General features: G+C 37.8%; 2 protein-coding genes across 3 annotated transcripts in view; one reads left to right on the forward strand and one right to left on the reverse strand.

The window, feature by feature from the left end:
• DNAI1 (dynein axonemal intermediate chain 1) overlaps positions 1–18,462 on the reverse strand; it is a 251,702-nt gene extending 233,240 nt beyond the window's left edge. The window contains exon 1 of the mRNA XM_003761769.4: positions 17,951–18,462. Coding sequence (XP_003761817.1) covers positions 17,951–17,980 — 30 coding nt within the window. The 5' untranslated portion in view covers positions 17,981–18,462. The remainder of the gene's footprint in view (positions 1–17,950) is intronic.
• Positions 18,463–18,562: 100 nt separating this feature from the next.
• FAM219A (family with sequence similarity 219 member A) overlaps positions 18,563–22,212 on the forward strand; it is a 95,458-nt gene continuing 91,808 nt past the window's right edge. The window contains exon 1 of one of the 2 annotated variants that reach the window (XM_031945435.1): positions 18,563–18,957. In XM_031945435.1, coding sequence (XP_031801295.1) covers positions 18,898–18,957 — 60 coding nt within the window. In that variant the 5' untranslated portion in view covers positions 18,563–18,897. The remainder of the gene's footprint in view (positions 18,958–22,212) is intronic. The other variant, XM_031945434.1, reaches the window with a different exon arrangement.

Raw genomic sequence — 22,212 nt, forward strand, 5'->3', positions numbered from 1 at the left:
CTTTATCTGTAAATGAGGAGGTTGTGTTACAAGATCTTTTTAAGTTCCTCCAAATATATTAGTCTGTGAAAAATTAGATTTATGAGAAATGTCTAAGCACTACCTCTTTTTCTTAAAGACAAATACATATGTGTATAATTGTATATGTACATGTTATATATGTATGTAGACACATGCATATAATTTACCTACACACACACACATATACACACAGCCCTTTATCAGTTTATCTTGAATTTAGGTTCCTTGAGAGCAGAAATGTTGAACAGCATCCTTATTTCCTCAGTACCTAGCATGGTGGCTGACAATAATGGTAGCAGATAATAAAGGCTTGTTGATTTATTGATCTATCTTAAAATTGGTACTCATCTTAAAATGATGAGTACTTTAAATACTTAAAATCATATTCCAAATACTAACACAAATACTAGATTTTCATTCATCATAAAAGTATATTAGTTTTCTTCCTTATAAATCTCCTAGCTGCATAGCTTCCTTGTTCCTCATACTAACTGCTCCACTAACAGCCACCTCAGAGCTTACTAGCAGAGGAAAAGAAAGCAGTTAATAAAATTCCTTCCCCCTCTGCCATTGATCATTCTTTTATTTTTTTAATATGTTTTTCAAATTTTGAACTTAAGAACCCTGAGAAATGATTATTTCCATACACTAAAAAGGAATACAAAGAGAAAATTGCAGATGTAACCATGATAAAAATCATGATTATCATTGTTAAAGCCTGAAGTTATCATTGATAAAGCACTTTTAAGTTTTACAAAACACTTTATGTGTTATTTCACTTGATCCTTGTGAAACAGCTTTGTGGGTTAGGTGCTATTACTATCCTAATTTTAAAGGTGAGGAAATTTATGACAATTTTATGCCCAGGATAACATAGCTAGTAAGAATCTGAGACAGGATTTGAATTCAAGTCTTCCCAACTTCAAATCCAGAATTCCATCTACTGGGCTGCCAGATAGATACTTTTTGTTTGTGGTTCCTTCTTAACTTTTTCCTATTATTTTTGGTGCATTTTAAAAAAATGGTTCAGTGGTCTTTTTTTCTTAACATCACTATCAATTACTATAGTCTCCTCCTACTTTCCTTTAAAAACAGGGAAAAACTTTTGTAATAAATAAACAGGCAAACAAAACATATTAATGCACCCATAGGCCCTTGTTTTTTTTAATTTAACTCAATGTCCTTTGAAGACATTGACATTCATATTGAAGAGAGTGAACCATGAAACTAAATTGGGGTCTCAGACTCCAAAACGTCTGGGAAAAAGCATACTTTCCCAGACAAGCCTTTTCCAAGTTAAGTGGCATTCAACTGGAGATCTTGGTCAAATCACCCTCCATTGATCTTTTGGGGGTGGCCTGGATCCTCTTCAGGAAATTCCAGACTCTGGTTTAAAAAAAATTAAAAAAAAGCCTTCAAAATGATTTCATTCAATTGGAGATCTTGGTCTGATAATCAGCTCAAACTGCTCCCCAGTCCCCAGGCCAAAATTTACTCATAAAATAGTTTTCTGTTTACACACTCTTGGCAAATTTCCTCATTAGGGATTTGCCTGTTCTTAGTGAACAATAAAACTTCCTTTTTTGCCATTGATTTTGGGGTTCAAGAATTTTTTCTTATTTGTCTCCGAGCAGAGGGGATCTTTCTCTCTCATTCCCACACCTCAACAATATTTGACTTGTTTCTTCTCTTGCATTATAATATTATTACTACATCATCATATAGTCCTTCCAATTGCTCACATTTATCTTTCTAGTTTTCTCTGGACACTTGTATTTGTAGTTCAAATTCCCTACTGATATTTTCATTAGGAGTGTTTGAAAGTTATCTGTTCTATTACAAATCATTTCCCTCCCCACTGTAGGAGTATATTCAGATTTGTGGTAAATTATTTTTGTTTGCAAGCAATCTTTAGACTTTTAGAATACTGTACTGTAGTCTCTTCTCTTGTTCGGAGTAAAAAAGCTGTTAGATCTTGAGTGATGCTGACTGTAATTAATACATGAACTCTACTTCTCAGATTCTTGAAGTACTTTTTCCTCAACTTGAAAGCACTGGATTTTGACTATGACCATTTCTGGGACTTCTCCTTTGAGAGTTTTCTTACAGGAGGTCATTAGTGGATTATCTCTAGTTTTACTTTCAAATTCTAATAAATCTGAGCATTTGCCATTTATGATTTCTTAAAGTACAACATCCATGCTTTTTTAAAAGTCATAGTTTTTAGGGAATCTACTGATTCTTAAATTATCTTTCCTTTACCTACTTTCCAGGTCAAAATTTTTTTTATTACAATGCATTTTCTTCTTTTCTCTCCAATCTTTTAATTTTGCCCTAATATTTCTGCTTGATCTAGTCTAATTTTCAGGGACTCTTTATTACCTAGGTAAGCGTCACAGTTTTCTGTGCTAAGCTATTTATTCTCCTTACAATTCTTTCCTCTGAGACTTTTATTTCTTTTTTTATATCTCCTGCTTCATTTATCCTAGGGATTCATAGAGTCCTGAAAAATCCACTTTTTCTTTGAATATCTGCTTGCAGGTCCTTCTCTTCTTCTAGATTGGCTTTTGGGACACCTCTGAACTACAATGATTCTTTATAGTGGTTGGTGGCTTCTTTCGTCTATTCATCTCTATAGCTTTAGTTCTTGAATAATAGCTTCATTCTAGAGTTAGGTGCTACCCTTAGTTGTGTTTTTGGATGGGGAAGTCAGCTGGGCTCGGGCTCAAAGGAGGTCATTTAGATTCCTCTCCTAATTTCTCCCTCCCAGCCTTAAAACCTTACTGGATCTTTGGGTTCAGAGCACTGAGTTTTCAGACATTTGTATGGCATCTCAGGACAGAGTACTATGGACCTTGCCTGTATCCCAGGCTTTCTGAGTCTCACTGTTATGGCCCTGTTTGTTGCTTCTGTTATCTGTGGCTTCCAAGATCCGTTGTGGGGTTTCTAGGGGGGCCTCCCCTCTTTTTGCCTCTGGATGAAGAGCCTAGCAGGCTGAGTGTGTTTCTGGCTCTTTCTGGCTGCACTGGGAGTCTGTTAAGTTTATTTCGTTTACATTAACACTGGCTGTGCTGATGGCCCTATTTCCTATTGCCCAGGGGCTTCTGGCTGACTTTTTATAATGTTCTAAGGTGGAGAAGTCAGTTACTATAGTTTCTCATTGAATTTCTTGATTGTTAGTTCTGGTACAGCTAATAACATTTTGAACCAATAAGGGGAAATTCTATTTCTGGAAATGATTCTCACTAAATGGTTGTTGGAGTAAAAACAATGGGAAACTTGGGTGGAAGTGATGATTCCATTCTAAGATTTCTGATAGTGAAGGAAAAGAATTCTGGGCATAATCAGATGTGAATCCAAGATTTAGGGAAAACAGATTTTAAAGTGTGAGGAATGCTAAAGCTTAGAATGAGATGAAACTGTCTTTTTTCTGCAAAAAGAGAGTGGCCTTAAAATGAAAATAACACAACAAAAATGAGTAATGGAGAATTTAGGCCCAAAATAAGTAAGAAAAGAATAAGAAAGTACTTTGCTGCCTTTGATAAATTCAAATCATCTAGCCCAGATGAACACACTTGGGTCCTGATAGAAGTGGCAGAGGTGATTGCTCAGATCACTCAGTGATATATATAAGATCGAGGAAAATTGGAAGAGCATCATAAGATTGGTAAAGAGCAAAGTCCCAATTTTCAAAAAAGAAAAGAGTGATCAGATTTTACAACTATATAGGCCAGTTAACTTCAACTACTGGGAAAATTCTAGAATAGATCATTAATATTTTACTAATAGCTAACATTCAGATTAACGAACATTTATTCAGAAAGGGAATCAATGATTACAAAAACTCATTGTGATTTCATCTACAACAGGCCATAACAAGTTAACTTATTTTCCTTTTTTTTGAGGATTACTAAACTAATAGATAAGAGGAGTGCTATGGATATAGTTTACCTAGATCTCAGCTAACTTTTGATAAAGTTATCTCATGTGAATATGGAAAGAAATGGATTAGGTAATAATCCAAATGGAGAGTTGAACTTAAAAGAATTCAATATTAGTGCGGCAGGAGGTCTCCAGTGTACACAATCCTACCTAATCTAAGATCCTCATTTTAAAAGATGAGGAAACAACCACAGACCCAGATAAATTGTGATTTTTCCCAGTCATGTAGATGGCAAATTTGGATTTGAACCTGGACCCTGTGACTCCATGTCCTCTCAAAGTACCCTTTTAAATTTCTAATCATCTTCTATTTTCCTATATTCTATTAGACATGTTAACTGCACCCACAGTTGTATGAGCCTAGGACTTCATGAAGTCCTTTCACTAAAAACTTCCTCCTCACTTGACAGCAGCCAGCTGTGCCCAAGGAGCAAAGAGCCTCCTCATTCTGCTAAGTTCATTCTAACCTTCAACACAGAGAATTTGTCATCTGCCTTTCTCTGTACAAAGCACAAAGGACTATAATTTCATTTGGAGAAATATCAACCAAACTAGCAGACTGCCGAAAGAAAAGAGGAAAAGGAGCACTTTACGGAACAAGGCAAAGCAGCTGTTGAAAGGCAGTGAGGTTGGTGTTTTAGGAAAACACTTCTGTAATCTCCTGCAAGCTCTCCTTTGTGAATGTCAGCTATTTCCATAGTAAATGATTGTTAGAAACACAGTACATGGTAGTACTTCATGGAGACCAAACTAAGGGAAGGGAAAAATCTAGCTTTTTTGTCTTTTTTTTTTTTTTTAAGAATATGAACCCCTTAGGAATGCCAATTTATAAGCTATTTGCCAACAAGGTTGAAAATTTTATGTTTTTGAAAACACTGAAAGGGAAATTTTAGTAATTTGACATGCCCAACATAGTTTAGTCTATCTCTAAACCATTGGGCCATTTGTCAAATTTCAGAAGGTAACAGAATAAAGATATTTGTATTTGCTCAGAGACTTTTTCCCTAACAAGAATTTCTCTCCTGCTTTCTGGCAAATTTTCTTCCTTTCTTCATGGATTTGCTTGTTAAATCAGCACTAGAACAAAAGATCAGACCAGTTCAGCCATGGAACTTGGCCATCCTGATCCACAATCAGCTTTGTCTCTCAGGAAAACAGGAATAATTATATTTCTCCCAGTTACAAAAGGATATCAATGTCAGAATTTGCAAGATTTCCACCACCTCTTCTAGCTCTAGATAAATATATGACTCAGACTGCTAAAAGAAATGTCAATCTACTGGCCTGTTATTATAGCTATAACAATGTTGCCTCAAATATGGATTGGCGCTGCATATAATTAGATTTTGTCTTTGACTTTCCCATAGGAGAAGCAAAGTCAAACCTCATTTTGGTTCATTTCTCTCAAATTTCAGGAAACACTCTGGGTCACTTTGGTACATTACTATTTCTACCATTGTTCCCTATTGTCTATACTTGGTCTTGCTTTGTCTTCTGAGTCCAATGTGAAGATTAGACCTCAGAATGATGCAAAATATTTCTTTCATATTACCTAAGTTTGCTCGCCTATTTGGTGCTATTTTCCCTCTATTCCATATCATCAGGTCAATATCCTCAGGGAATAGTACAATAGCAAAGAATTAATGCTTTACACAAATCCTTAAAAGTAAAAATGGCATACAACCAGAGCTAGATAAAGAAAATTAAGTCTCAGATAAGAGCAGATTGAAAAGCACATGAGCAGCCCCATGAGCAGGGATGGGAAGGGAGGGGGGACTAAGGTATAAGAGATAGAAAATTTTACTCAAGCAACAAATTCCTTAAAAATTAGAATGAACCAAATAGAATCCAATGACTCGATGAGGCATCAAGAAATATTAAAACAAAGTCAAAGAAGGGGGAGGAGGAGATAATGAAGATAAAAAGATGAAGAAGATGATGATGATGTCAAATACCTCACAGCGAGAACAAATGATCTAGAAAACAGAGAGGAAAAAAATTTAAAATCACGGGATTATCTAACTGCTATCTATGATCAAAAAAAGGGTATAGATATTTTATCTCAAAAAAAAAAAATCCAGATTTCTTAGACCCAGAGGGTACAGTGAAAATGGAAACAATCTACTAGTTACTCTCTGAATAAAATTCCAATGAAAATTAAAGCCAAAATCCAAGTTTCCAGGTCAAAAAAAAAGTATTGCATATAGACAGCTTGAAAGAATCAAGTACTGAGGAGCCACAATCAGGATCAAAAATGATTCAAGTGTTACTACTATAATAGTATTTTCCCAAATGAATGTAAAACACCTTTTTATCGTTCATTATGTCAAATCTTGAGTTCTAAATTCTCTCCTTTCCAATCCTTCCCCACATTGGTAAGAATTACATTAATTATACATGAGCAATAATATAAAATATGTATTTCTTCATTAGTCATAAAATGAAAGAAAACAACCCCCACAAAAAAAAATAAAGTGAAAAACAGCATGGTTTTATCTATATTCAGATTCCATCAGTTCTTTCTCTGGAGGAGAATAGCATTTTTCATCATGTGTCCTTTAAGATTGTCTTGGATCAGTGTATTGCCAAGACTAGCTAAGTCGTTCAAAGTGAAGCATCATACAATATTGCTGTTACTGTATATAATGCTCTCCTAATTCTGCTTGCTTCACTATGCATCAGTTCATGTAAATTCAGGTTTTTCTGAAATCAACCTGCTCATCATTTCTTAGAGCAAAATAGTATTCCATCATAATTATATACTACAACTTGTTTGGCCAATACCTAATTTATAAATATCCCCTCAATGTCCAATTCATTGATCACAAAAAGAGCTGCTATAAATAGTTTTGTACAAATATGTCCTTTCCCCTTTTTTCTCTTTTTGTTCTTTTTAGGATACAGATCCAACAATGGAACTGTTAGATCAAAAGATATGCAGTTCACAATTTCACCAACAATGCATTAGTGACCCAATTTTCTCACATCCTCTCCAACATTTATAATTCTTCTTTTCTGTCATATTAGCCAATTTAATAGGTGGGGTAGTACCTCGGAGTTTTTTAAATATAAATTTCTCTCATCAATAATGATTTAGAGCATTTTTTAAATATGATTGTAAATAATTTTGATTTCTTCTTCTGAAAGCTGCTTGTTCATATCCTTTGACCATCAACTGGGGAATGACATGCTCTCCCCAATCTCTCCCCCTCTTCCCTCCCCCCCCCCCCGCCCCGAGGCAATGGGGGTAAAGTGACTTGCTCAAGGTCATACAACTAGGAAATGTTAAGTACCTGAGGTCACATTTGAACTCAGGTCCTCCTGACTTCAGGGATTGTGCTCTACCACTGCACCACTTAGCTGCTCCTAACATGCATTCTTATAAATTTTATTCAGTTCTCTATATTTGAGAAATTAGGCCTTTATTCAAGATACTTGCTATAAATTTTTTTTCCTCAGTTTTCTACTTTCCTTCTAATCTTGACTACATTGGTTTTGTTTGTATTAAAAAAACTTTTAAAATTTAATGTAACCAGAATTATCCATTTTGTATTTCATAATGTACTCAATTTTGTTTAGTCATAAATTCTTCCCTCATCCATAGAATTCACAGGCAAACTCTTCCATACTCCAAATTAATTTGTCCATGGTATCACCCTTTTTATGTCTAAACTATGTATCCATTTTGATTTTATCTTGATATATGGCGATATTTGTCTATACCTAGTTTCTGCCAAACTATTTACCAATAGTGAATAGTCAAATAGTGAGTTCTTGTCCCAAAAGCTTGAATCTTTGGGGTTACCAAACATTTACTTTGGTTATGTATTATGTACCTAATCTATTTCACTAATCCCTCACTTTGTTTCTTAGCCTATATCAGATTGTTTTGATCACTAGTACTTTAAAATTCAGTTTAAGATCTAGTGTAGCTAGGTCACCTTCCTTCACATTATTTTTTTAAACTCTTTTGGTATTTTTTACCTTCTGTTCTTCCAGGTGTCTTTAGTTATGATTTCTTCTAGCTCTATAAAATAATTTGTTGGTGTTTTGACTGGTATAGCATTTAATAAGTAAATTAATTTAGGTAGAATTTTCATTTTTATTATATTGGTTTGGCCTACGCATGAGCAATTAATGTTTTTCCAGTTGTTTAGATCTGACTTCATTTGTGTGGAAAATGCTTTGTAATTATCTTCATATAGTTCCTAGGTTTGTGTTGGCAGGTAGATTCCCAAATATTTTTTTAAAATTGTGTACTATTAATTGGAATTTCCCTATCTCTTGCTCTGTGTCTTGCTCCTGGGCTTTGTTAATATATAGAAGTATTGATAATTTATGTGGTTTATTTTATAGCCTGCAACTCTGCTAAAGTTAATTATTTCAATTAATGTTTTACTCGATTCTCTAGGATTCTCTGAGTACACTATTATATCATCTGCCAAGATTGTCCTCATTGCCTATTCTCATTCCTTCAATTTATTTTTTTTCTCTTATTGCTATGGCAAACATTTCAAGAACAATATTGAATAATAGTGGTGATAATGGGCAACCTTGCTTCACCCCTCATCTTACCGGGAAGTGTTCAGGCTTATCCTCTTTATGGAAAATCCTGCAGAGGATTTTAGATATTTCTTATCATTTTAAGGAAAGCTCAATTTATTTTTATTTTTTAATATTTTTAAAATAGGAATAGGTATTGTTTTTTTTTTTTTTTTTTTTTTTTTTTTTTTTTTGCTGAGGCAGTTAGGGTTAAGTGACTTGCCCAGGATCATACAGCCATATTATATTTTGTCAAAAGCTTTTGCTGCATCTACTGAATTAATCATATGATTTCTGTTGGTGCTATTATTGAAATGTTCAATTATGCTAATAGTTTTCTAATACTGAACCAGCTTTGCATCCCTGGTATAGATCTCATCTGGTCATAGTATATGAATTTTATGATATATTGCTGTCCTCTCCCTGGTAGTATTTTATTTAAAATTCTTCTTCAAATGTCTGATAGAATTCACTATCTGCCCTGGGTATTTTTTCTTAGCAGATTTTTGATGGATTGTTCAGTTTCTTTTTCTAAGACGAGGTTATTTAAATATACTATTTCCCTGTTAATCTGTGTTATTTATATTTTTGTAAATATTCATCTATTTCACTTACATTAAAGAATAAATGATAATAAAAGGATGGGAATAGTTAGTTCCCAATGGGGAAAAAAAAAGCCAAAATATCCAATAGCCATATGAAAAAATGCTCATCACTAAGAATTAGAGAATTGCAAATTAAGATAACTCTGAGGTTCTATTTCACATCCATCAGAGTGGCAAAGTTGACTTTTTTTAAAAAAGGAAAATGGCAAATATTGGAGGAGCTATGAGAAAAGCAAGCATATTGATATACTGTGAAGTGGTACAGACATTCTGGAAAGTAATTTGGAACTATGCCCCCAAAGTTATTAAGATATTAATACAATTCAATAGAGCACAGGGTATTAAATTGTTCATATTCTTTGACCCAGTGAATTACATATCATCCAAACCATTACTAGATCTATGCCCCAAAGAAATCCTTTATGTACAAAAATATTTATAGCAGCTTTTTTATAATGGCAAAGAACTGGACATTCATGTGGTGTTCATTACCTAGAGAATGGTTAAACAAATTATGTTATAACAAAGTAACAGAATACTAATGTGTTGTAAGAAATGGGGGAAAAAAAGGCCATTTCAAGGAAACTTGGGAGACTTATATGAATTGATACACTGTGAAGTGAGCAGAACTAGAAGAACTATTTATTATATAAGACCAATATTGTAAAAAAAAATTGATTTTTAAAGACTTAAGAGTTCTGATCAATGCAATGATCATCCATAATTCCACAGAACAAATACTACCCATCTACTGATAGAAAAGTAATGGAATAATATACAGAAAAAGACATATTTTTGAACTTCACCAACATGGGAATTAATTTTGCTTAATTATAGTCCTTTGCTAGATCCTCCTCTAGATCATACCTTATGACCATAGGCATCCCTCAAGGTTCTGACAAGGCTTCTTCCCACTATACTACCTGGTAGTCTCATGTGTTCCCTGGATTCAATCATCTTTACAGTGAAAATTCTCAGATCTACCTTTCTCACCCCCATCTCTCATCTGACCTCAATTTCAGACCTTTCAGACATGTTGGATGGGATGTCCAATAGACATTTAAACTCAATATATCTACAAAGAACTCATTATCTTTATCCCTAAACCTTCCTCTTCTCCCACCTTCTCTATCACCAAAGAAGGCAATGCCATCTTTCTAGTCCCTCAGATTTACAACCTAGAAGTCACCCTGGACTCTTTACTCTCTCTCACTCGCCATATCTAAGCGGTTGCCAATTTCACCTTCAGAACATCTCTTGAATCTATCTACCTCAAGTCTCTCCTCACTCCAATCCATTCGGGTACTAATGTGATTTTTCTAAAAAACAAGTATTATTATATGTTGTTCTCTACTCAATAAACTCAAGTAGCTCTCTATTACCTCTAGGTGCAAATATAAAATACTCTGGTATTCAGATAATCTAGTCCCCTGCTACCTTTACAATCTTCTTAAACTTTACTTCCCAAACCTATTCTTGGCTTCCTGGCTGTTCCACAAACATTTCTTGAGTCTGGGAATTTTTTCTGGCTTTCCTCTATGCCTAAAATGTTCTTCCTTCTCCATTCTGACTCCATTCTAGTACCTTCCCTCTATTATTTCCTACTTATTCTGCATATAGTTTACTTTGTATATAAATATTTGCTTCTATATAAATATTTGTCCTCTCCCCCCACCTCCTTTCAAATTATAAGTTCATTAAGGGCAGAAATTGTCTTTTATCTTCTTTTTTTCATTTTTTTTTATCCCCATCAGTTAGCACAATGCTGGCACATAGCAGACATTTAATTTAATGTTTACTAATTTATTATTTTTTCAATGGAAGGGGAAAAAATGCTTGATAATTTTTTAAAATTTATTTAATTTAAAACAATAAAGATTGGTCAATGGTATTAAATATTGAAGAAATGTAGAGGAGGAAGACTAAGAAGAATCCACTGGACAGTACCGAGAGAGAATAGAACAAATGAGGGAAATGTAATTAGCAATTGTAGAGGGCTGCAGATAGTGGGGGAACTCTAGGTAAGGTATAAGACCCTTCAGCCCAGAGGGAACCAGCTGACAATGTCTTGGTTCAGCTCCCCATCTCTCCTTGGGGTATCTCACCTTTCCTGAAAAGTCAAGGGAAGGCATGACCACCTATGTTCTACTTGAAGCAAGGGATATTTACAGTAAAAAAGTATTTACATATCAATAGCAGGGTGCTTATAGTTAGCACTTGCCAGTGTTCTATGGTGATGTAATGGCACTATAGTTAGCACATGTTCAGCGTGCTGTAATGTAATTGTACTAAGGTTTTTAGGGGCTGAGAGGACTTGAAATAAACGGACTCCATCTTTGACCATCCTAGTGGGTCTCTGCCTTCATCACTACTCCACTAAGACCAAGGACTAGGGCTGGTTCTAAGATCCTCCAGTGAGCTAGTCTGGACGATACATTTTGGCCCCCCAGCATGGGGGCTCTAGAAAGCACACTATAAGCAATAGTAATTATAATAAGTTTGAAGCAAAGTTCTGTGATAAGGTCTCATTTCTCAGACACAGAGGGAACTGTCAAATTTATAAAAAAAAAAATAAGATCCATACCCCAATTGATAAATGATCAAAAGATATGATCTATGAACAAAAGACCATAAATTCATGTATATCCTTTGACCTAACAATATCACTACTAGATAGGAATCCCAAAAAAAAAATTTTTTTAAAGGAAAAGGACCTGTATATACAAAAATATTCAAAGCAGCTCTCTTCTCAGGGCAAAAAATAAAAAATAAAAGGAAATTGAGGGGATGCCCATCAATGGAGGAATGGTTGAATAAATTGTAATTATGATGGAATGTTCTTGTTCTATAGGAAATGATGAGCTGGATGCTCTCTGAAAAACCTGGAAAGTCCTCCATGAACTCAAGCAAATTAAAATATACTGTGTACAAAGCAATAGCAGTGTTCTGAGATGGTCATCTGTAAATGACTTTATTATTCTCAATCAGTATAGTGATCCACAACTACTCTGAAGGACTTATGAAAAATCCTATCCATACCCAGAGAAGGAACTATGTCTGAATACAGATTAAAGCATTCTCTCTCTCTCTTTTTTTTCTCTCTCTCTTTTTTTTTGGGGGGGGGGGAGTTTTTTTAAGGGTGGGTGATCTATGTTTTCTTTCACAACATGACTGTTATGAAAATGTTTTGTATAACTTTGCATGTAGTTTCTTAATAGGGGCTGGGGTGGGGAGATAAGGGAGAGAATCTGGAACTCAAAAGTTTTAAAAACAAATAAAAATGCTTTAAATGTAATAAAAATATTAAATAAATAAATTTTTAAAACAACCAAAAAAATGGTTTTAGAGAACAGGGAAGACTTGTGTGAACAGATACATAGTAAAGTAAGCAGAGCTGGAACAGTACATATGATAAGAAAACATTATAAAAACAAATTTGATAGACTACTCTTATAAATGCAATAACTAATCAGGTTTTAAAGATTGATGAACTATGCTATTCATCTGCTGACAAAGGTAATAGATTCAAGATACAGAATAAGACACATACCTTTGACATGGATAACATTGGATTTTGCTTGACTATCAGTATTTGATAAAAGGTTTTTGTCTTTTAAATGGGGGAGGGAGAGAGAAAATAAATTATTAATTAAAAAATGAAATTAAAAATAAAAAAAAGGAAATGAGTTATGAATGAAAGAATTGTTGTTTACCAGTGAGGACCCAATTGAGATAAGACAGCATTGTGCCCTGCACTCTGCTATTTACGTTAAGGATGCTGAGAAGGATGAAAAGTAAAGTGAGTCTCCAGTGTTGAGATTACTAGGGTGGGAACAGGGGAAAGCCACAAGGAGTGGGATTTGTATTGTTGATGATAGCGTTATGATTATAATAGGAGGTAATTGAAATCAGAAATGATGGTGAAGAAAATGTCGAGAGATGGCAGGATTATGTATTTATGTAATTACATGATGGAAAGTTCAAAATTAAGAAAGGTTATTGATTGATCCTATCATCATATAAACATTATATAAACTTGTTTTTGTCTCCATATTCTGAAAAACTGGGAGTCGCTTTAACTTTTTTTTTTTTTCTGAGACAATTGGGGTTAAGTGACTTGCCCAACTAGGAAGTGTTAAGTATCTCAGGCCATATTTGAACGCAGGTCCTCCTAACTTCAGGGCTGGTGCTCTATCCACTGTATCACTTCGCTGCACTGCCCCCACTTTAACCTTTCAATGTCCCAAGCAATTCTCTTTTAAAGTCTCAGTAAGAGTATTCTCTACAGAATGAAATTACAGATCTTCATCATTCTCCATCCCCATCTGGCACAGTATCTTGTATATATAGGTGCTTAATAAATATTTACTGAACCAAAAGGTGGCAGTGTGTCTCAAAGGGAATATTCTGTGAATATTCATTAAGTACATGTTTTCTATTGAGCATTGTGCTAAGTCCTAGAGAGACAAAGATAGGGAGCAAAACAATGTCCCTAAACCGGGGAAGCTTACAATCCAGTGGGCAAAAGTCTTGTGTGTGGAAGAGACATACTGCAGAGCACGCATGGAGATATAAGCAAATGGATATTAATGGCAGTAAAAATGCCAAAATTCAAGAGTTAGAAGGGACCTCAGATGTCATTTAGTTCAACATACCTGACAAGTGATGGCCTAGCTTCTGTTTGTACACCTCCAAGGATGGGGAGCTTGCCTCTTCTTGAGACAGCTCATTCCACTTTTGGACAGCACTAATTAGTAGGAAGTTTTTCCTGATATTGAAGCTAAATTTTTCTTATTTATTTTATGCAGTTTCCACCTATTTATTCTTGGCTCTGTATTCTGAGGTTAAATGGAACAAAGCTAGTCCCTCTTTCACATAGTTACTCTTCAAAAATTTGAAGATAGTTATCATGTCTTCCCTAAATCTTCTCTTCTGCTGACTAAATATGCCTAATTTCTTCAACATGTCTCCTAAGACATGGATTCAAGACTAAGAAAGAGAAACATACATTAGGAAACATACAAGAAATATAGTATGGGGAAGGGAGCAAAAAAGGGGGAAGCCATATTTCAAATAATGTGAGAAGACAGAAGGAGTGCAAGTAAAAAGAAGAGATTAAAGTTGGAACAGTTTGTTCTTAATAAAGAAGTTTATAAAAGGTCAGAGACTAGAAAACTACTGCAGATTTCTGAGTTTATCATATCAATGTATCATCAGAAGGGGATAGAAAATAGAAAATATTATCTAAGCCTTCAAGTAAAATAATGAAGTTCAGCATATCTAGAATATCATGTATAGTTCTGATCATTGCACTATAGGAAAGATAATAGATTTTGAGAAGGTGTGGAGAATGACAACTAAAATACACACAAGGGATTTAATTCAATAAACATTTACCAAATATTACTATGTTCAAGGCACTGTAGATTAAAAAAAAAATCAAACAGTTCCTGCCCTCAAAGAGCTTACATTTTACTGAGGAACTGAAGAAAGAAAAGCATCAACTATTATAATGGGCTTGAAACTCTTGAGTCCATGCACTGAGGTCAGGACAGCCAAGCACTTGAAGCTAACTACCAATTGGACAATACTCTATGGGCAAATACTTGGAAAATGGCCCTTCCCACTATCCTGTGCTGGCTCCATGATTGGTGTATACAAAGGATTGTAGGAGGAATTAGGGGGTGGAGGTAAGACTAGCCAGAGTCACTTTGGCGTAGATGAGGAAGAAGGAGGTTGTGGACATTGTGCTTCCATCTAATTCAATCCTATCTCTAAAGACCAAGAATAAAGACCAAGGACTTTTGCTTATCCTGACTCTGGCTGATTCTAAGGTATCCAGGGTGCTAATGCGATCATCACAAACTATATGAATATAGAATTCCCTGTTGAAATAGTTTGAATTTGATCTATTTCTAAGGTTTCTCATTTCTAATGCTGATGAAAAATGTTTTTATATATTATCCTTTTCTTCACAATTATCTGGGAGTTTGATGTCTTAAATTTCTTCTTTACTATGTTCTCAAGGTCCATAATTTTTCTCTACAGTTCTTCCAAAAACTTCTCCAGTTGGGTAATTTTCTGGATCTGCTTTTTTTACTTCTACTTTTTTTTCTGCTTGTGTAACCTACACACACACACACACACAAAAAAAAAATCTGCACAAAAAAATCTACACATACACACACAAAAAAATCTGCTTTTCATTGAATCTAGTATATTGTGTATATTCTCGAGGTGTTTCTAAATTTTTTTAGTTTCAACATTTTGCCCCGAGATTCTTTAGTTAGGTTCACTTCACTCTTTATTTCCAGCACTTTTTCTTTTCTTTTCTTTTCTTTTTTGGAACTTCTTTTTTTTTTTTTCATTTAATTCCTTCACTATCTCCATCAGCTCCATTTAGAATGTAAGAAATGCCCAGACCTCATCAAAATGGCCATGCAAGAAGAGTGACATGGATGTTCATACCACTGGGATGGGCTAAAAGTTACCAAATACAATCCATTTGCTGAAACATAAGACCACCAGATTGTACAATCTGCCCTGAAACTGTCCTGAAATCAACTGGACCTTGCTTTCTGACTTTCTGCTACACTTCCAAAATCCCTGGGCCTTGTTATTTACTCTGCAACATTAGTCTCTTATACTATTGTCTCTCCCAATTAGAGTGTAAGATCCTTGAGAGCAGGAACTGCCTCATTTTTTTTTCTATTTATATCTCTATCATTTAGCATGACATTTGGCAAGTAGTTACTTTTCAGTAAATGTTTCATTTATTTTATTATATCTGGAGAAGATTCTAGCTTTCTGATACAACTGAATTTCTATATATTTGTCTGCATATTTTATTATATATTATATGGATATAATTATAATATATATTTCTATATATTTTTCTTGTATTTTTTCTTTCTTTCTTTTAACCCATTTGACCCCATTATTTGGAGGTTCTTCTTAAGTTTGGCTATTGCATAACTGACTTTAAAGTTTTTCTTTTGAGCCTATACAGTAGTTTTTTCCTTGGAATTTATAATGCTATTCAAGAATGAGGACTTTGAAGCTGGCTCTCTCATAACTTCTTATGGTTCCATCTTCATAGAAGAGCTATAACACGGAAGAGAGATTAGACTTCTGCTTGCCTCAGAAGGCAGAATAAAGTAAAAGTTACAAAAAGGCAAATTTAGAATAAATATGAGGGGGAAGTTCTTAGCAAATTTTTCCAAAAGTCAAATGGGCTACTACAGGATGTAGTAGATTCTTAGTCATTGGATATCTCGAGCAATGCTTGTACGACCATTTATCAGGGATGTCTTATTCAAGATTGGGTCACCGGAAATACATTCTGTGGCCCCTTTACAACTCCAAAATTCTATGATTCTGAAGCCCTTTTCTGCCTGAGACCATAGACACTAAGAGGAAGCAGGATCAATTGTTATAAAATCATGTGCCACCTAAATAAGCCACCTAAATAAAACTATTCATCAAACTCATGCAAGAAATCCTTTTTGAAATTTGAGATGGATGTTAGAACAATATTATCATCATCATTTTAAAAATTATTATAACTCAAATTTATATGGTGCTTTAGTTTTTAGAACATTTATATATATATATATTTCCCCATCTATCCTACTTTACATAAAATTATAGAATTCATTAGATTAAGATATGGGACAAAAAGCAATATGACAAATTTTAAAACGGATTGGATAAAAAGGAACCATTTAGGCTATCATTCATATAAGAATATCGAGCACACAACTATCACACTAATTCTTCAGAACACTGCTCAATGCTCAAAGCAACACAACCTTAGTTTAATTGGATTATGGCTCTGACCCAATAGGGTAATTCCTAGAACTCCCATAAAATAGGACAAAAAATGACTCAGTAATTTATTTGAGAGGCACAGAGTAAGGTTTTTTACTGAGTAGACACTCATTCTGGAAGACAGTCGGGAGTGTTAGAAAAAAGGAAAAGAGACTCAGGAAAAGTGCAATATGGGTAATTAGGAGGTATGGGAATAGAGAGAGGCATTTTAAGGATTCATGTTGCTGATGGAGGATGAAGTAGCTTGGAGGATAAGTCATAATGAAAGATCAGGTCGGGGGTCATTTGTCAGGGTTCTTCAGCCACTAAACTAACATGCCGGAGAAAAGGGCCGGATTGGGTTGTCAAAGATGCAGTTGTTAATGACCTTGTTATGCCGTTAAAATTGCCGCTCCCTTTTATGTGTTCTCCGTCCAAAGTCCTGAGCATCTTACATTAAAGTCTGACCCGCAAGATTTCCCCCAAGAACACAAACACCGCAAGAGACAACAAATATAATAGACACGTTTTTTTTTTTTTTTTTTTTGAAAGCCTGTTTTATCAGGAGGTCTCACTTAACAACTTCTATCAACACCGTCGGCTATAAAGCTAAGGGCCATTTGCCCAGAGGTGTGGACACTTAAAAAAAAAAAAAAAAAAAGCTGCTTACAGCTCGGCAGCTCTGGTTTCCCCGTTAAATGAGGCTGTTGCTGTTAGAGATTTTCCTAGGAAGCCGCCTCTGGTTCCGTTACCCACATCCTTTCATCTCCCATAGCACTTAACAGTTTGTACCGATTTAATACTTAATAAAATTACATCGTGCGTCTCTCTAAGTAGCTAATCGGGGGCAAAAGCATCAAGGGAAATGTCTCCACCTAGAGAAGGGCTGGCAGGCGCTCGATTTCTTGTCGAGCGACTCTGGTAAGGCAGCCAAAGGTCAGTGGAGTGACAGGTCAGAGGTCTTAGGGAAGGCTCAGTTCAAAAACAGAAATGAAGGGAAGAAATATCAGAACTGATGAGAGGAGCTTTACCAATCTACGGGGTGCAGGTTTCGGGGCCATCACGGTCGTAACAAGTCGCTCCTGGGAGGCTTAAGATTCCGACTTAAACCCCACTTTACAGCGGGCAGGAAGTGTACATCCGTTACCCGGGCGACGCACCGGAAGCCTTGCGACCCCCTCCTACTCTCTTCGAAGCATGCCCGTCACGTGACCATTCAGGGTTGGGGGGGTGGGTTTCGTTGCTGCAGTCGCGTTTTTTTCTTCTCTTTTTCTTCTTTTTTCCCATTTGTTCTTCGCTGGTGTAGGAAAAGAAAGCTCCACGGTGGGCTGGATGCTGACGCCGTTACCTTGGCAATGGACCCGAAGCCCGGGCGCAGGCGCATTTCGCTGCACCGAAGCGGTCATCCACGGGCATTCCCCCCGCCCCAATCTTGAGGAGAGAGGTGGAAATCATCTGGGGGCGGGGAGCCTGGAGCCCCTCCTCCCTCATGAATAATATCGAGTTGAGGCGGCCCCCTCTTAGGCTCCTGAATCCGCGGAGGCGGGAGCGGGGCGGTGGGGTGCAGCCTCCTTCATGAATTATGCGGCCCGGTGGGGCGGGCGGTGTCCCGGACCCGGAAGTGGAGTTGCCGAGTCACCGCAGTGGTTGAGCTGGCTGACAGGAGGCGAGCTGGGGCGGGGAGCGGGCGCGGCGGAGGCAGCCAGCAGGAGCGGGCGCGGGGGATGAGGCTGCGGCCGGGCACGACGGCTCCTCTCGCTGCCCTGTGAGGAGGCCTCGAGGCCCTCCCTCTCTGCTCGCGCTTGCGGCGGGCGGCCTCGCCTTCTTCCTCCCCTCCTCCATCTCTCCATCCCATCTTCCCTCCCGCACTCCTTCGCCCGGCCACGGGCCGCGCCTTTCCTCGCCCGCTCGCCTGCACCGGGGGAGCTGCGCCGCCGCCCACGCTCCGGTCCCCCTCCCTCCCCATCTCTCCGGCACCATGATGGAGGAGATCGACCGGTTCCAGGTGCCCACGGCGCACTCGGAGATGCAGCCGCTGGTGAGGGAGGGCGGGCGGGCAGCATCCGAGCGGAGGCTGCTAGGGTGGGAGACCCGCGGGGGGTGCGGGGGCAGGTGTGCCGGGCGACCCCCGCCGTCCGGCGACGGAGGTGTCGGGGGCTAAGCCGGACAGAGGAAGCAGAGGCGAGGCGTGCACCGCACTGATGAGAGGGAGCATCTCCGGAGATGCTCGGGGGAGGAGACAGGTTAGGGACTGCGTGGGGAGCGAGAAAAGGGGAAGGGAGTTCAGAGCTCCGCGCTCTGAAATAGGTACGGGGAGCTGGGAGGAGGAAGAAGCGGATGAAGGCAGGGGAAACGGCGAGGCCTTTGTAGGGGGCGGGGGTGGAAGAACCGAAGCAGGAGGCAGGAGATGGCTTCGACCGGGAAAGACACGAAGAACTGGAGGGATGGGAGAAGCCAAAAAAGAACGATCCCCGCAGCGGGGAGCAGCGCGGGCAACTAGGAATGGGGAGTTGGAGAGATGGGGGCTGGGGGGGAGGGGAGTGGGAGGTAGCAGGAGGTGGGATGGGAAGGAAGCTTGGCTGCGAGGCGAACACCAGTTCCAGGGATGGGCACTGCTGGGAAGGGGAGACGTGGGGGAGGTGGGAATGAGGAAAGTAAGTGTCCCTAGAATGGAACTGAAGAGCTCAGCCTCCCAACCCCATTCTAGTAACTGAAGGTAGGAAACAGAGGTAGGAGACAGGGGACGGCAGGGGCACGAGCCCAGGAGGCAAATGAAGGGATTGCTGATGAAGATGGAATGGAGATGTACGAGGAGCGGTGCGGCAAACTGTGAAGGCTGAGACCTGGGGACCCGAGAATGGGGTCACAAGGCTATGGTATCCAGTGTGTTGGAAGGCTTGGGCTCTTAGATGATGATGAAGCTGCAAAATTGACTTAGTTTTATGCTCTGGCCAGAACTGAGGAAAGCCTAAGGACCTCATATTCCCTGGAAAGTCCTGGAAAGCAGGTCTGGGAAAGGTGGTAGTACAGAAACCTTTACTGGTACTACAGAAACCCCAGGCATTTATCAGCACCCCACAGATCATCCTGTAAACGGTCTACCAGTTTAAGCCCCTGTGTCAGTGAGAGAATGATGTAATCACTTCCATCGCAGTTGTGTTGGGAATGGGAAAGTAGAAAGGAATACACATACAGGGCATCTGAACCTGGGAATATTTGGGGTGGGGTGGGAGAGTAAAAGAGGTGGTTGTCTTCTATGCTGGGACCATATTAAGTAACAGACTTGCCACATATACAACTCTTTCTGGAATGGGGCCCACAGTGGAATCTAAAAGTGTTAAACGAATGAAATAAGGGTTCAGATTTGGTTCTAACTTGGGAGCCTCTTGTCAGAGTTGGTTGGTTTCTCCTTTGGAGGAGTGTGGGGGTAAGGGGGGAGACATCAGGAATCTTGCCCTCAGAAATGTGATTAGAAACTGAAGAGGGTCCTAGCGATTCATGTAGAGGGATTTGTGTGTTCTCTAATTGTAAATATATATGGAAGAGGTTTAGTTGGATTCCACTCTGAAGGTGATCTCTGAAAACCCTTAATCTGCAAATTCTGTTTCTTCCTCCCATTACTTGTGTTGCCCAGAAGCTACAAAGCATACTTTCTCTTCTCCAAACCTTGGGAACTTAAGTATCAGACTTCGTGGATTTTAAAGCAAATAACCTATGGATTACAGCTTCTTAAACAATTCGACCAGACCAGTGTCTGAAAACCTTTAGAAGTTGGTGGAAAATGGGTCACTTTAATGACTCTGATTGTCCCTATTTGACTATAGTATTCTAGAAGAGCATTTAAAGGGAGAAAGCACTGAGTTTGAAAGAGGTAACACTGAAAGAGGTAACAGAGAAGAGAGAGAAAGGAGTTGGATGATTTCTCTTGTTTAGATGGGAAGGAAACAGGTACTGACATGAGAAGAGGAAGAATGTGAACATATTAATTCTTTAGCTCTTTTTTTTTTTAGCCTTCCAAAGCTACCTGGAATTATAAGTCAATATATTTGGATGGCTCCTGAGCTCTTGGTTTGGTATTTTGTGTTGATGATTGTTTATGCTTTGAGTAGCAGTGGGTGTTGGTGGGTCCTTAGCTGTTTATGGGTTGTATAGTAATGGGTTGTAGACTGTCTATATTTACTACTTGCAGACACTGAGCATTTTAATGGAAATGTCTTGGCTCTCCTGCGCTTCCTTGAGTCCCTTTAGTCTGCTATACGTATAATCTGCAAGGAAATGCTTTGCTGTGATTCAATGATGGTTTAGATTAGAACATTTTAATGGAATCACAACTCTAGAATTCATACATAAATAGCACAGTTATAATTTCTCATAACAGGAAACATAGCAATTAGTCTGTTGTTCTCTCTGTCTTGATCCCCAGCCACCAATTTAAAGAGAGCTAAGCACCTATACTCTCTCCCTCCAACCCTCACAGAAACTTGTGCTTTGGGAATCAAGAGAGTATAGTTCAGTCTTTCTCTAAGAAGGGAGCTCATTGTTTCCTGGAAACCCAGGCCAATCTTATATATACCTTCATCTTCAGACATTAAACTCACAACATAAGGAAATAGAAATTGGATCCTGAAAAAAGTTCAAAGAAGTGAAATGAAGGCTAAAGGAGTATTAGACAGGAATGAAAATGGTTATTAGGTAGAACAGAGAGGTCCACTGATTTATCCCTTCCTATCTCTGAACTTTTGGTACCCTAGCTATGAAATGAAAATCATTCAAACCCTTCACACCAAACCTCTTAACACTTATAATTGTTTTAGGAATTTGAGAGTCCTCCTCTCCCCTAAAATGGCTTAGAACTTGCAGAGAACAGAGTAGGTTATCACTATTTGAAGTTCTAAGGATGTGGTAGTCTAGGATTTGATAGGGAGCAGTGTACATTGTTGTTGGCCTCTCTATGTTACCAGTCAGGTTCTCAACTCAGGATCTTTGGATTACCCTTGTCACTTCACCTCTACAGCAACAGCTAATCAAATTACTTAAATACTCATAATTTCTCTAAGATGGTAGTGTAAAAATAGTATTCCTTATTTAGAAGTCTGTTAAGCTTGTGAGTTGGAGGGAGAAGGGGAGGAGGGGAGAAAACAATTTCAATTTTTTGCATAAAGGAGAATTTTAAGCTTTAAAAGAGGGGAACATTGTAGCTAGAAAAGAAAATGTTTCCAAAGTGCTAATTTAAGCATTGACAGTAGGAAGAGATCATGGCCCGCTATTATGTGTGAAATTAGGCTAGTTATAG

Source organism: Sarcophilus harrisii, chromosome 1 (assembly GCF_902635505.1).
Source record: "Sarcophilus harrisii chromosome 1, mSarHar1.11, whole genome shotgun sequence".
Taxonomy (NCBI): Eukaryota; Metazoa; Chordata; class Mammalia; order Dasyuromorphia; family Dasyuridae; genus Sarcophilus; species Sarcophilus harrisii.